Source organism: Pholis gunnellus (genome assembly GCF_910591455.1).
Source record: "Pholis gunnellus genome assembly, chromosome: 22".
Lineage (NCBI taxonomy): Eukaryota > Metazoa > Chordata > Actinopteri > Perciformes > Pholidae > Pholis > Pholis gunnellus.
Genome location: NC_136549.1, coordinates 8,166,649 through 8,181,890, shown reverse-complemented (window position 1 = coordinate 8,181,890; position 15,242 = coordinate 8,166,649). Strand labels below are relative to the sequence as shown.

The 15,242-nt window shown below is 41.9% G+C and overlaps 1 protein-coding gene across 3 annotated transcripts in view; it reads left to right on the top strand.

Moving 5' to 3' along the window:
• cald1a (caldesmon 1a) overlaps positions 1-12,262 on the top strand; it is a 50,426-nt gene extending 38,164 nt beyond the window's left edge. The window contains exons 9-17 of one of the 3 annotated variants that reach the window (XR_013767609.1): positions 582-719; positions 3,884-3,927; positions 4,179-4,254; positions 5,072-5,206; positions 5,362-5,457; positions 7,053-7,121; positions 7,440-7,491; positions 8,844-8,880; positions 10,581-12,262. Coding sequence is in view for 2 of the 3 variants with exons in the window: in XM_079183943.1 (XP_079040069.1) it covers positions 582-719; positions 3,884-3,927; positions 4,179-4,254; positions 5,072-5,206; positions 5,362-5,457; positions 7,053-7,121; positions 8,844-8,880; positions 10,581-10,594 (609 nt within the window). In the remaining variant the exon portion in view is untranslated. The remainder of the gene's footprint in view (positions 1-581; positions 720-3,883; positions 3,928-4,178; positions 4,255-5,071; positions 5,207-5,361; positions 5,458-7,052; positions 7,122-7,439; positions 7,492-8,843; positions 8,881-10,580) is intronic. The other 2 variants (XM_079183943.1, XM_079183942.1) reach the window with 2 other exon arrangements.
• Positions 12,263-15,242: the final 2,980 nt, after the last annotated feature.

Sequence of the window (15,242 nt, the reverse complement as noted above, 5' to 3'; positions counted from 1 at the left end):
TCCAAAATGCCTCTTTTTTTTTTTTTATTCCTGAGGCAGGTGATCACTGTAAATAAGAATTAGCTCAGAGTCATTTAATTTGTTCCTGGCCTGCTTCATTAGATAGAGTAAGTATATCAATTAGAAAGTGGCACATAGCTATTGTCTGGGTTGGCTACCTGATTATTGGTTGTCCGTCATGTTATGCTATTCAATATAATAACCCATAAACCACGGGAAAGTCATTCAACGTGTACCCAGTCCTTGAAAGATTTAGCATTTGCTGCTCACGACACTCTGGGTCTGTGAGTCCGTTCCAAGGGAAAATCCACTTGTGCACAGGAAGCAGGCTTTAGGTTTCCAGCAGCAACAGTGGTTTGTTTAGAGTAAATACAAGAGCAATGTTAGCTTGAGCAGCAATATCCTGCATGGCTGGGCTGGCAAAAAACAGAGCACCACCTAGGTATGCCTTAATGAAATTACAACAAGCTCCCTGTCGACTCCAAATATGCTGCGAAAGAAAAGAATGACAATGCAAACTTTCATTTCTTTCTGACATCTGCTGAACTGCCTCAACTCTCAACACATCTGTCTTTCCTCAGGAGGAGAAGAGGAAGATGAAGGAGGAGATTGAAAGGAGGAGAGCAGAGGCAGCTGAGAAGAGACAGAAGGTGGAGGACACTATGGACGGGGAGGGCAGACCCTTCAAGTGTGTCAGCCCTCGAGGCTCCTCTCTGAAGGTCGGTCCGCCATTTTTAACCTCCAACCTCGTCCTCTTCGCATTCAACAGAAGAATGTCAGTGCTGTTTTATTCGCCAATTGACCGTTTTAGCTCATAGTTATTGTTGCTTCATACTATATATATACTGTGTGTGTGTGTGTGTGTATATATATATATATTACATTCTTTAAACAGTTGGTCCTTGATTTTAGACGATTCAGTCTTGATGGTAACATGCATGCTGTTGTGCTAGAAGTATGTAAGTAGAAGAAGCAATATTCTTGTGTTGCTTTTCAGAGCTATTCTAAGTTTGATAGTGAAAAATGTGAAAGCAGACTGACCCTGTTTGGCTGCTAAACTTTCCGAAATCAAATAAAGATCATGACAGAGCTGCTAACGTTACCCTACGCTCTTATTATAGTAGCATTATTTTAGAGTAGCTCTTACAGCCTCCTGCATAGCTAAGCTATGATAAGACAGTAGCTGCTCGAGGCAGGGCTTTAGTCAATTAATCAGCTCTAAAAAAAACGGTGCCTTTTCTCTGTCTGTATATAAATCCGTCCAGTACAGCTGTAAGCAAAATGGATTCGATATAATAGTTCTCCAAAACCTGCAAATCCCACTCATCCGGCAGTGCAGCAAAGCTGAAGCTAAACATTCAAAATATTTGGAGAGATTAAGTGCCAGATGACCCGCTCCTGCCCTTCTCACCTCTTTTAGCTCTCTGCATGAAGTGTTATCTAGAAATAGAAAGACCCTCAATGAACTACGGGGAGTACTGGCAAGTTTTTTTCTGGATTTCATTTCGCTGTTCCCTTTGGAATTGTGCTGACATGTCAACAAGCCACGCTGCAATAGGAAAAGCAGCCTGAATCAAACCCAGCGCGTGGCCCTCCCCACCTCACCCAAAGAGAAATGTTTGTCACGGCGAAGGAACGTTTAATCAACTCAAATGTGAATAGATGTTCCCAGTGTTGCCAACAGCCAACTCCCACACGCTGAATATCGAGGGGGATTTTCAGCCAGCGGAGAAAATCTAATTAGTGACAGTTAGCAGTAATATCCATCTGGCCCGTCCTGGTGAGACTCCAGATTCATGGCTGAAAACAGGCCAGAGCTGAATTCTTATGCTGCAGAAGCTAGGCCTACTTTCTGAAACCCTCAATACAGTATTGAGGTTAAAACTGTGTTAACTGGATATTTCTCAACAGTGAATTGGTTTGAAGTGTTGTTGGTCAACAGAGTTAAAACTCAAATGCCGGAAGGCTTCTGTTTGAACAAAATACGTTTGAAGAAGTAACCTTCCATACAAGGGTCGGGTGATTCTTTTCATTTTTACATCGTCCTATTGTGGTAACTCACCGGTAGAGTTGTTCCGATACCAATAGCAGGATCAGGAATGCCTCAGAAACAGCCTAAAATGCTGGATTGGGTATCAGCGAGTAAGCGGGTCAGATCATTTACGCTACACACTAGCGACAGTAACTTGTGTCACTCGCTTGCCGATCCGTACATGCTGCCTGAACGGTGCTGCGCATGTGCAACTCTCAGCAGAAATGAGAACGAAAAGCAAAATAGCTCACTCTTCAGCCACTTTAATCATCAGCTCCGGAAAAATAACCCAATGCTGTACGAAAATCGATGATGGAAGCTGACGAGTGAGCCATCTGGCTTCTTCCTCATCTCTGTTGAGACTTGCTCATGTGCGGTTTGGATCAGGCAGGTGCAGGAAATTTGCCAAAATTTGCCACTTGTGAATCCCACCAGTAAAAACGAACATGTGTTTTTAACACACTAGTATTGGAACGGTACTCGGTGTCAGCTAATACTCAAGTTCAGGTATCATAAAATCTCTATTCGTGACCTCACAGCACACTAGACATAGCTATTTTAATAATGAATGTAAACTGCAAATGAACATTTCTGCACACATTGGTGGTAGCTCTGATTGTACTGGAATCGATCACTTTGTTTGTGGTCAGTTTTGTAAATAATGTTCAACTGTAATTTTCCACCATGCTGCACTCGCCTCACAGACACAACTTTACTTTGTGGTGATGTTCACCGTAGGTGCAGCTGAGTTTGTGTGTGTGTGTGTGTGTGTGTGTGGCTGTCTGTCAGTTTTGCTTTTCATACACTACACTCTGTGCTGTGTGTATGAATTGTTGCTTTGCAGTGTAACCCTTTTTGTTTTTATGTATGTGACACAGTATTACCACGGTATAATGTAGTTGCATTGTATATTTTCCCCCAACCCAGCGCGTGCAGTTCTTAGAAACCTGTCAACAGTCGTTTTCAAAATTGCATGCAATGCCATTTTGCCCAACTGTCATGTTAAGACTAAAACACCAACAACAGTGAGCTCGCCCACATGTTATCAGCAGTGAACCAGCATAGCCCGGCTCTGTACTGGAGATAAAGCACAGTGTTCTCCGTGAGAGAAGGACAGAGCGACGGAACGAAGGACAGGCTGCTGGGATGCAGGAAAGCGATTAGGGTTAACAGGATTACTGTAACTGCGTTCGGATGGCTACGGCTCTTTAAAACGCGTCTGAGAAAGGGGAATTTCCTGTCGGGGAGTATTTTGGGAACTCCCACATTCGGTAGCAGCCGAGCGCAAGGTCCCTTTTCACAGGGGGAGGGGGAGTGAGTTTCGTCTTTTGTCCGTTTAGTGTTTTTTTTTTGTGAGGGTCTAAGGAACCGTGCGTTGCCCCCTCTTTTTTTTAAAGAATATTATAAACAATCCTCTGAGTCTCCCACAGACCAAAGGAGGAAAAAACTTGCTGTGTGTGTGTGTGTGCGTTTGTGCATGCCTTTCAGAGCATTTTGCACAGGGAGGGAACAATTACTTACATTGTGTGTTGCTGTTCAGAAGAATCCAGCGTATGAATAAAAATAGACAAAATTATACATCCACCTTTAAAAGACTATTATTGGCAATTATTTAAGTTATGAACCATCTAAGGACCAGTATTATCTTGTGTGTCTACATATTGACTTAGATGAAACTACTCATACTAATAAAGACATAATAGAAGCATTGAAATCAAAAGGAAGTTTAGTTTTAACATTTGTTTTGTAGTGACTGAAGAGTGAATGGAAGTGTGTTGTAGCGCTGTGTGCATATGAGGAACATCACTGCAATATGTATTAACCTAGAGCTCCCATCACCTTTCTCAACAGATTGGGGAGAGGGCAGAGTTCCTGAACAAGTCGGCACAGAAGAGGTAAAAACATACTGAAGCATCATTCAACAGATCATGTTTGTTTTTTTCCCACGAACAAAGCTTTTAGTGGAGCATGTAAGCCTTGCAGTCCTGTTCTGCTGAATAGGAAAAAAAAGTAACCCAGGGTTTAATTCCCTCTTGGGGTTGCAAATGTCTTCTTCTCAAGGCACTAAAGATGGATGACCACACTGTGTGTAATATCCAAAGTGGTGCCATGCTGTGTTTGCTAACCATTTGCTTCTGCCCAGCAGCACAGTGAAGGCGACTCATTCTCCCGTGGTGTCCAAGATAGACAACCGGCTGGAGCAGTACACTTCAGCTGCTCAGGTTAGCTTTTCCTCCACTGTGAAATTGCAAAAATGTTGAAGCGTTTTGGCAGTATTAGGACATCAGCGTGGGTGACACATGACATTAGTCTTATTACATTTTTATCTCTGTCATGCAAAACATTTGCACTATCCCGCTTGGGATTACAAGGCCCAGCTTTATAGCAAACATCAAAAATGTAACAAGACTTCTTGCAGGAACACATACACAAAACCAATAGACAACTATCAGGTATTACATGTGCTCCTATATACTATAAAATGACATATATTTATGTGCACATTTCAAATAGATTGTATACAAATAAAAGTATAAAAAAGAAGCGTAGTTTTTCCTCGTCTCCCATGCTTTAGAATAACAATAATTAGAATAACAAATCAAATAAGTGGCCAATTTAAGTATTTCATATGTGAATAGCCGACTGGATCTTTGTGCATCTTCCATTTAAAAATAATCTATTTTTTATTGTGTTGTATTACTAAAGGTATTGTGTGGTTCCCAGTCAGAAACACAATAGAAAACAAAATAAAACGTCAAAGCCAGATAACGGGGCTAAGGCTGTGCTGGATGTGGCATCAACATCACGTGTCAGATAGCAAATAACGTAATGTAAGTCAATTATAATCAGATTTGAGCAACATGGCTGAGACAAATCTATAGAATCCTGTACTTACTTAAGACTGACAAGATTAAAATGACCTGATCGGATCGGATTCCTTTCTTGGCTCGTCGTGTTTTTAAAAGACCAGTCGCTGAGCTTTGATCAGAACAGCCATCTCTGCTATTCACCAATTGTGATCCCACCACTTTGTATCAGCAGAGAGAGAACAAGGAGTCTCGCTCTGGAGCAGTAGATCTCCCCATGGTCACAGACAGCATTCGAAGCATCAAGAGCATGTGGGAGAAAGGCAACGTGTTCGGCACACCTGGAAGTGGCGGAAGCCCGGTCAAGGTAAGAGATGAGGTGGTGGCGGATGTGATAAAGTTGATGAAACATTGTGTGTGTGAGCAGAGAGAGAGGAAAGAGCCCAATTCACTGGCACTTCCTGCTCTGCCTCGTTGCTGATGACGACCAGGCTCAGCTGACCTCTGACCCTGTCCAAACAGGAAGCAGCTGTGATGAAGACAGGCGTGGCGGGTCGCATTAACGACTGGCTGAATAAAACCCCGGAGGGCGGCAAAACGTCAGGAGGAAGGCCAACGGTAGGTCGCCGCCATAGCAACCCCTGCCGCTGCTGCCAGGAAGTACAGTACATGTACTGTACAGCTCAGAGTCCTGCAGACAGCAGCTACATACCAGATGCAGCTGTTTTAATGGACCTGCATTATGTCTTGATTTGTATCAATATGCATTCACTTTTCAAAGATATTTTTCTTTAAATCTGAGGATCTAACCTCTACTTTAAAGACCCTGGAAAAAAATTAAGTAACAATTTGTTCCCAATGAGGAGAGAGTTATACAGCAGCCAAAAGAAAGAGCGCTGCACCCAGTGTCTTTCTGAGCACTCTGACCTTTTTGTTCAGGGCGGGACTCTTATTAACCAGGAAAATGGAGCAGAAGCTTGTTTTTGTCCGACAGATTGTGTCACACACTCGCATCCTCCTTGCTCTACGGCTGTCAGATCATCCTCATACGAGGGTATGAGGGCCAAGCATCCTCCGGCTGGTGGTCATGGTGAAAAAACAAAGTCAAACAAACTGATAGCCCAAATAGATAGTAAAAAGCAAAGGGGGGGATGGTACACTAGCAGTTAGAGTGGTGATATTGTTGACATAGAAACAAAACCCACACTTCACAAAAAAATGCTTTTTTTTTGCCAGAGAAAAACGCTATATGGACACATTTAAAAGAACATTCTGTGCTATTCTTACTGGTTTGAAGTGGGATGGACTCTGTCAATGTGTTGAACCATGCTTGTGCTTGGAGTTGAGACAGAATACATGAATACAACATCTACTTTGTTCAAAACATTTTAAAAAGCTCATTCCAGCAATCACTCCTATATCAGCCCATTATTATTATTATTATTATTATTATTATTATTATTATGTTTTGTACTGCAGATATTTAATAATCATTTGTTAATGATGCAGGTTGAGATAGTGTCTGTCTGGCACCCCCTGGTGGCCACAAAGAGAAGAAGCTTCTACAGTGTCTGAGCTTGCTCCAGTCCACTGTTACATGTGTCATAACATACATATACAGTACATGTAGATATTGAGGACTTGGCATGAGTTTTGTATACAGTGTACAAGCATTTTATCTTAAGCTTATCATAAGCTTTTTTTTTTTCAGTCCGGCTCATGTGTATGGCTCCATGCCAGTGTCATCGTGCCTCTCTTCACTCTTAACCATATTTCACACACATAGAGCTTTCCATGTCGCAGATTTCGGCCTGTGTTCAAAAAGGTAACACACAGCAGGAGAGACTGAGGATATGAAAGAGAGTGTCCAACAAGTAAATATTTCCATCAGAGTTGGAAAACTGGAACTCTTTTGCCGAAGCGTTCCTGATATTCAAATATATGGAGTGTCTTGAAGAAGAATTGCCTCAGAGCTGTTTTCCACTTCCTTTAGACAAACACCTCTCTGCTCGACGGCGTCTGTCAACCTTTGCTCTCATTCCTTCAAGCTCTCGGTCCTCCTCTGTCATCCCCTCTCCTCCACATCTCAGATACTCTGTCACTGTCGCATAATGACGACTATTTTCAAATTGACCTACAAATGCTGGGCCCTCTGAGCACCGCTGATGTGATGCTTTGTCTTTGCCTCTCGTTTTCTGCCTCCCGTCTGACAGGACCTGAAGCCGGTTGACGTCACCAACAAGAGGAGTCTATGGGAAAACAAAGGTTCCTCTCCAACCAAGGTAGCTATTTTTTATTTAAAACTATTCCCTAGTATCATGCCGAGGACTTTGTATGGTTGATGATCAGTGTTTCGGTCTCAGCCATCTGGGAAAATCCGAATGAGCATCCAGATGTAGTTTTAACCATGCCAATTTGGTTTGTGGTCTTAAAAGGATTTCCCGTGGTTTTTCATAGTTTTCCAGATGTCAATCAAGGGAACGTTTTTTGTTAAAGAGATGGTGTAGGAATATTGTAATTATAATAATAATCTCAAGATCTTGACGCTGGTGTGGCGGGAATCGGAGTAACATTCACTTATGTTTGTTTTTGTTTTAAAGAACTCCCATAGCTAGTTGACCTCACCGTTTAATCTGGAATAAGCCTGGAGAGGTAAAAGGTGTAATTGTTCCACGTTTCTTCAAAGCGCTTATCACAGAATGACCTCACGCTCTGCTGTCACACTGTCCACTTTTCGCTCTGTGTTGTTGGCAAAGCTCTGCTCTGTTCTGCTGTGGTTGGACGCTGCTGCTTATTTTAATCATAATGATTATATCTTAAGAGTTTCGGTCCACAGTATTTGAAAAATGTCTTGTACGTTGTGGCATACTGTCTCTCTCTGAGTATTATTCAAGTCCCTTCACACACAAACTCACAACCTCTTAGAGGATGTAATAATGTGCATTTTGTAAACGTTGAGCAATAAACATCAATTGCTTTCCAAAAAGCAATTGATGAATGAATGAAACCTGTAAAGCGTGTGGGACAAATGTTCCAAGTGCTGTAAAATAAAAGGACCAAAGAGAACATATCAACGAAGCCATCGCTAAGCCAATTCTAAAGCATCACGCCGTTGACTCCATTAACACCCATAACTCGTTAAAGCTGACTCAACAAAATCCAGAAGATTACAGTTCCGTGTAAATGCTGCGTCATAAAAAAAACCTTTAACAGTGCGCCTGTTGTCCAACTGCAGTCTGAACGCTTTTCCCAAATGGCTGTATCACATCACCGCTCCCTCTTCTGACAACCACAAATCACCACTCTCAGTCCAACTTCACTTGACTTTATATCGCCCTAATGGAGGAACTGTTTACAGCATTCTTCACAAGTAAGACGCCTTGCTGAGTTGCACAATGGCTGTTTGACATTATTGAATCACTGTTATCACCTCACATTTTCAAACAAGTCTGGCTAAACCTGACATGAATACATTGTCTCATCTCTATTTTGTTATACATAGATAAAGCTGTGTTTGTAGAGCTGCTAAGTAGGACTGAAGCCCCATGTTTTAAAAAGTCAAAGATGTCCCACCTACCGACTTAACTTTAGTATAAACCTTCCTTCCTTCCTACACTGGTGGTAGTGTGTCCCTGCAGCCAGCAGCTGCCGTGCGGACCGGAGGCTGTGGTCCGCCACAGTGAGTAGTTGGGTTGGAGGGCACCAGGTGGCGGTCTGCACTGACGTAAAACAGGCCCTGGACAGGAAAGGTAACGGTTAGCGGCCTTGTCATTAGCTAACCATGCTATGCTGTGATGTCAGGGAAGGCGAGATGAGCAGGCTAATGATTGTTGAGGCAGACCTGGATAGGTTCAACAGTCCGTATAGGTGGAAGTGGAAGCTCAGACGTGGTTCTAGGCCCTTTCTGCTTTGACTGTAGGCTTTTGCAAGTACGTTTTGCTACCTCTCTGCGTCCGTCTTCGTCTTTGCTGCCTTGTCACCTTCCTGTTCTTCATGTCTTGCAGGTGGCAGGCAGAGGGGAGACCAAATCAGTCGCCAACGGTGAGTTTTTACAAGGCGCCAGAAGTGTCGGCTTGTAACTGTAGAGCTCGTTAATGTGTGTGTTAATGCGAGCATGCACACTGGATCGCAAACTTGTGTCTCCAACATTTCAACCTTTCAGAACCTCTGAAATGACACCTTTTTCTTAGCTTAGCTGCAGTACTTTTTTATTTTTCTAGTTGGTTTTAGAAACCAAAACAGGACAGCTTACTCTTTTAGTTAAAGTAAAAACATAGAAATGACCAAAATGAGTTGGAAGGTTTTCACAGAAAGTAGCCTACTTGTACTTGTCGGCAGCCTACTTGCTGACAATACACAGGCTAAGTTTAAAGGGAAGCTCTACAGTCTGAAAATAAGGACAGAGATTGTAGACAACCATTTCTCTCCTTTGATTCCACCACTATCCAGGTGTCTCACGCACATGATCCCTCACTGGCCTCTCACCAAGCAAACATGTCCAATTGTGTTTGTTGGGAGAAAAGTTCCAGCACTTTTGCGAGACGGTTAATTCTTTCAGAGACCGGAGGTGTGACCTTCTCGATAAGTGTGCCGTCTCGTCCCCGGCTCTTTGATTTATACGCCACCATGTGTTACAAAACCATCACAGCCTTCCCTGCAGTCTTTTTCAGTTCGCTGTTTGGCCGCCTCGCCGTTTTAGGATGCCACTTAGGGCATTGCTTGCTATTTTAAAATCCGAAACTGAGCGCCGCCTCCTCCTCCTTTTGTTCTCCCAGCGGGCAAAAGAGGGGTTTTGGCCTTGAGGGAAATCTCTACATGTCTGCTAAATGTGTGGGGTTGTTCAGTGCACAGCATTACACACACATAAATACACACCAATTTCACCTCTCTAAACCCACTCAACAGCCATCTTGACGCCACTCAAAGCTTTCAGCTTCGCCACTCGTGTGCACGTCAACTTGTGCTGCTCGGGCCCGCGGTCCTGCCTCTCGTGTTACGGGCGTGAGAGGCGGTGCTCCTGCCAGGCTGATTTGTCACAATTATTGCTGGTATGTTGGAGATTAGCACACCATCACAGTCTGACTCAGAGGATGACCGAGGCTTTGTATAGATTTTCTACGGCCTGCTAGTAGTTGGCTGCAGAACCTCGCAGACATTTGAGACCACATGTGAGTTAGCAGCCTCACACTCTCCACATGCTTGGCTCTATTAGAGAACATCCAATTCTGGTCATTTCAATTCTTACTTGAAATGTGAGAATGTATTGGCCTCTTGGAAAATGACCAACAGACTTTTTTTTAATGTTTGCAAGTCTGATTTTGGATTCATGTTTGTCGCCATTTTGTCCAATTCTCGGAGCCTGCCAATCTAAATAAGAGCACGTGTTGAGTGGAGTCTGGGCGAAGCTAAAGTGGGGCAAGCAAGCAGCACTAGTAAAAACTAAATCTCTCTCAAAGTTGTTGTCTTGTTAATAGAATTGTACTTTTAATATCATTTTGATTCGTGGTAAGAAAATGAAAAAGATTGGAAGAGCTGAAGGTCTTTTCTGTTAAGTTTGACAGTCAAAGTTTTATGAAAGCGAGCATAGCGGCCTTTAAACTGCACACTGACTGCAGTTAACCGCACGTGGTGTTAGTTGCTTGGTTTGACCCTCTTTGTCACAAGGTCAGAGTTATTAACTCACACCTGTCTGCAGACTCGTAGTAACGCCGCTGATGGACTCGTTTTGTGTCTTTCACCAGGTATGGGACACTAATGTCTTGAAGGAGCCACTAAAGCTGGGGACCACGACAATCCAAGACTCTTCCTTTGACTTTGTCTTAAGAACCAAATAATGATCACACTCCCAAGAGGAAACCCAAGAAAACGGAGGGACAGGAGAGACGCTGTCCAAGCACTGTACCGAAAAACAGCATCATATCTTTGTACGGTTGCCACGTATAGTGCCTTTGCACAATGATTCTTGCTTTCTAAAAGAAACTAAATGCTGTGAAATTTGGACATTTGTAATTACTATTACTAATTACTTTATACAATCCTGTCAGGAAGAAAAAAAACAATTAAATTTAGATGCATCTACAATAGAGACGGAATAGAGGAGGTAAAAGTTTCCACATTCCAAAGAGATGGGTGCAATCAGTTCTCTCCCTCATACAGTACATTTTCCATCTCTTTTTTTTAATTTATATTTAAAGCAAAAGCTTCACACATTGCTATTTTATTCAACGTTCACCAGTTCAGGATAGAAATATAAGCACTTCTAGAATTTAGCTGATTTCACTTTTATTATTGTCTTACCAATAGTGCAGCAATGGTCTGAGTAATATATGTTAGCACATGTGATGTTTTGAATATGACCTATCATACTGTATCTTATATAACATTTTTTTATACTCATTACAAAAGGTATTTTTGCTTTTATTTGTATCCAGAAACTTTTCAACAACAGGCAGTTAATTTTGGTGGTAATAAGTGTGTTGAATATTCAGAAGGCCATTATGACTTTTATTATCCTTTTTGTGTTATTTTATTTATGTTTTAATGTGTTTTGTCCTTTTCTATTTCTCGCTGTTTTTGTAGCTTTTGTGCCTGTTTGATCACTTTAAAATCTTCAGACATTCCTCTTTAAAAGCAGGTGGACAAGGTGCCTTCGCTGTAGGTTTTACAATGTAGGAAATCTGCAAACCAACCCTCTCTTTTTAGAATCGACCTTAACTTCTAATAATTACTAACGTCTTTATTGCCTCTATGCACACTCTTTCGCTCAGCGATCATTTTCTAATTGATGGCATTTAAAGTAAAATCAGGGTGCCGAAGCATATAGATACTAGTACAATACAAGGATATTTACCACTATGTAAGTCTTCTGGCCTTATGATTGCAATCAAAACATGTATGACAGCTGAGGTACACGCTAGCCTCAAAGCAACTCAATATGATATTAAGACTTATGATTTTCATGTTTATTTGTCACTGGTGTGGTCTTAAGTAGCACATTCCCTTCTATAGTTTTATGCGCGACACAAGCTTTGATAATATTGTTGGTTTGCCAGGGCATTAAATTGATCAATGTTACTGCTCAAAAGTCTGACAATCACATTCCATGGCTCCTGAAAAGAGCAGGGGAGCTTGACCAAAATATTGTTTCATGTGATTTAATGTGACATTTATGTTTCTTTTTTTTTAATACAGTGGTTTCATAATGTCTTTTGTTTTGTTTTTACAACCTTTTGTCCATTTTATGTTTTTTAAAGTTCTTCCATGTTTAACCAGACACTTGTTTGTGTAGTGCGAAGCCTATGCAAAACACACTATCTGTAGCCTCTCTAAACACTCCCAATGTCATACAAGTGGGCAGTTTCCAACTGGATGAATGTTTTAAACATTGTACGCTTCACTCAACAACAGCAATAAAGACATTGAGGTATTCCACATTGTTCATTCATTTTCTGTTTTTTTCCCCAAGCAACATTTTCTTTTCCTCATGCTACTTTAACAGAAAACCCTGGTGGCTAAACACACTTGCAAAGCCCCAGTAGAGTCATTTATGAATAAATATAAATCTGGATTAATGATGCTGTTATTTAGCATTATTCTCACATTTAAGCTCAGTGGCTGAGTGTGCGTGCGTTTAGTCTTTTCCAATCTATTGCACTTGCCTGGAAAGACCTACAAGCTCGCAATGTTAAGTGCCTTCAGGGCTCTAAGTTGGGGAATCAACAATGCGCATGCCCAACGTCTTCGGTAATGAAAGCAACACATCTGATGCCACGTAGGGCTGATTGCCTGTTGCAAATTGATTGGCTATTTGCCAGCTGTTGTCATTTGCAGTGGTTGTCAGTAGGTGCCCTCTTGAACAGCCATGTGCATTATCTCCTACAGTACAGACGTGAAAGTGTATCTTTGTAAGAACAACGTAACATGAAACACGTCGGTGCCCACCAGCCGCGGGATATTTTTAATAAACCAAACCACTTTTAAAATAATGCACATTTAACGTGGTTCTCCGGGGGAGAAAATGGCTACTAACTGATCAGACAGCGTGCTGCTTCCGGTGTGCGCTACTCGGAGAGATGGCACCATGGATGTGTAAAGAGAAGAACTATCTGTGACGGCGCAAACGGGGATTTATTTGAGGTAAAGTGAAATGATATGTGCACGACATGTCGGGATATCACGTGTGTTAGTCTGTGTGGGATATGTGAGATGAACGCTGAGTTCAGATAGCCAACTGTCAGCCAACACTAACAAAGTCAAGTTAAGTTTGGTTGATTGTTGGTAAAAGAAAATAATTTTAGAAACTACAATATGAATCACTTAATCAGAAAAAGAATCAATAGATGAATCCATAATAAGAACAATAGCTGAGTAAAGCCCTTGTAGCACATAACATATAATATCAAGCATAGATTTTAAAGGACACATTTGAGTCATATAGTCAAGTCCTCTGCTGCCTTCAAGTGCTCTCAGAACTATTGTAATAATTAGCTTGTGTTCAGGATTCTGTCATTCTGTTTGGCAAACAAACTGTGTTGCATGTCTTTTCTACTATACTCGGAATTAAGCACGAAGCAACTGTGTGCTGTCTCAATTCTCAAAAGAAATGAAAACAATAAAACAGAAGTGCTTGTCAAGATCTTTGTTTTTTTTCCACCCCAGACTGTGGGACCAAGTTGTTTTTCCAATTTCTGGCCTTGAATGTAGCAGATTACATGGAGCACTTGAAGGCAGCATTCCTCTCCAGGTGTAACTCATCTTCTGCCTCCAACAATAGAACTGACAAACCCACCAGTCACAGAAGAGATATGTGGTCACATGACAGACAGAGTTGTATTAAGTGTGCTTTTTGGATGGGCGGGGGGGATGATTGAACTTGTGTCCGTTTGGATGTGAAAGAATCCGACCTGAATTGGCTGCTAATCCTATCTCTTCCTCTCTTCCTCAGGGATATACAGGAGGTAAGATCTGAGCATGACCTCTCTCTGCATGACAGCAAAAAGGTCAAGAAATGCATTGTTTGAATTAGCATTGAAGTACACGTCATATTTTTGCCATTTCTAATGAAACTGAAATGTTCATTTTACAAAAGCTGAAGTGAATTCTGTCGTCTGAGATTCCTAAACCTCCCCAGCATGATCTAACAAACTAGCTGCTACTCCTACCAAGTCACCAATGCTGAATTAGATCGGCTCAGACATTTCTTTCTAAGTAGAGTCTTAAAGATTTTATGTTTTTTTTTCTTTCATGTGTTCTGATCCGAGCAGTGCATATGGTGGTGAAGAAGGTGCTAAGCTCGCCCCTGAGACAGCTGTGTTGGTAGCATGCTTCAGGCTTTGACTAATGCTGCCTAATGCCCAAACCAGCACCCGCAACATTCCTGCCGCTGTCAGACTGTTATTTCACAGTTCCAGCCAGACGGGGACTGACCGCAATGCATTAAAGCAAATACACGTTTAATACCCCAGCCATGACGACCCTCATACACTGTGAATTCTTTCTGGGTTTCCAGTCGGTGCTTTTTCTCCAACCAGATGGTATTCCTCTATTTCTCAGTCTTCCTCCTCTTCACATTTCTCTTTCCTCGCCCGTTTGACGTCAGCTGCTCCATCTGATCACGCGTGTAACAACCACACAGGGACCCTCAGGCCCCACACTGTTTTGAATTTGAGCAGATATGTAACCGAAGTTAAACAGAAGCGTGACTTTAGACAGTAACCATATATAGTGAAGGTGTAAATATGGCATGCAGAGATTTAATGTGCAGCTGGCCCTTTGGAACGACTCGGAAAGAGAGAACAGGAGCGTAGCCAGGCGGGAGGAGGAAGAGGAGGGTCGGACCGGGGGATCCAACATCACCCCTTCAGTATATCAAATAAGTCTGTTGTTAAATCTGAGATAAAACTTGATAACCTTCAGTTTTAAGAAGCAATACTTCTGAGATGTGTTGTTAAATACAAAGCTCTCAAACCAGCAGCTGACCAAACCGCAATGACACAAATAGCCCGTCTGAATGTGGGACCCTGCTCATTGATTTACTGCGAGTACGGTGAGGTGAGCCAAACCTATTGTCTGGAGGAGTAACTCCACACCTGTTCAAAAGCACACTTTATTATTCTTAAAAATAGACCCTCGCTCCCCTCCACCGTTCAGCCCACTGACACCGCTTTTTACGATGTGAGGATTTATAAGCCTGTGGAAAAAACCCTGGTCCAGGGGTTGTTCTGACATGTAACTGATATATTCATTTAATAGGGGACTTAAGATGCCTTATTGAATCCATCCCTGTAACTTTGACCTTGGCCCCAAACACCCCAATGTTGTTCGTTTTTTAAAAAAAAAATAAAGATTGGAATTTATGCTCAGAAATATACTGTATGTAATGCATATGAACATATTTTATTTAT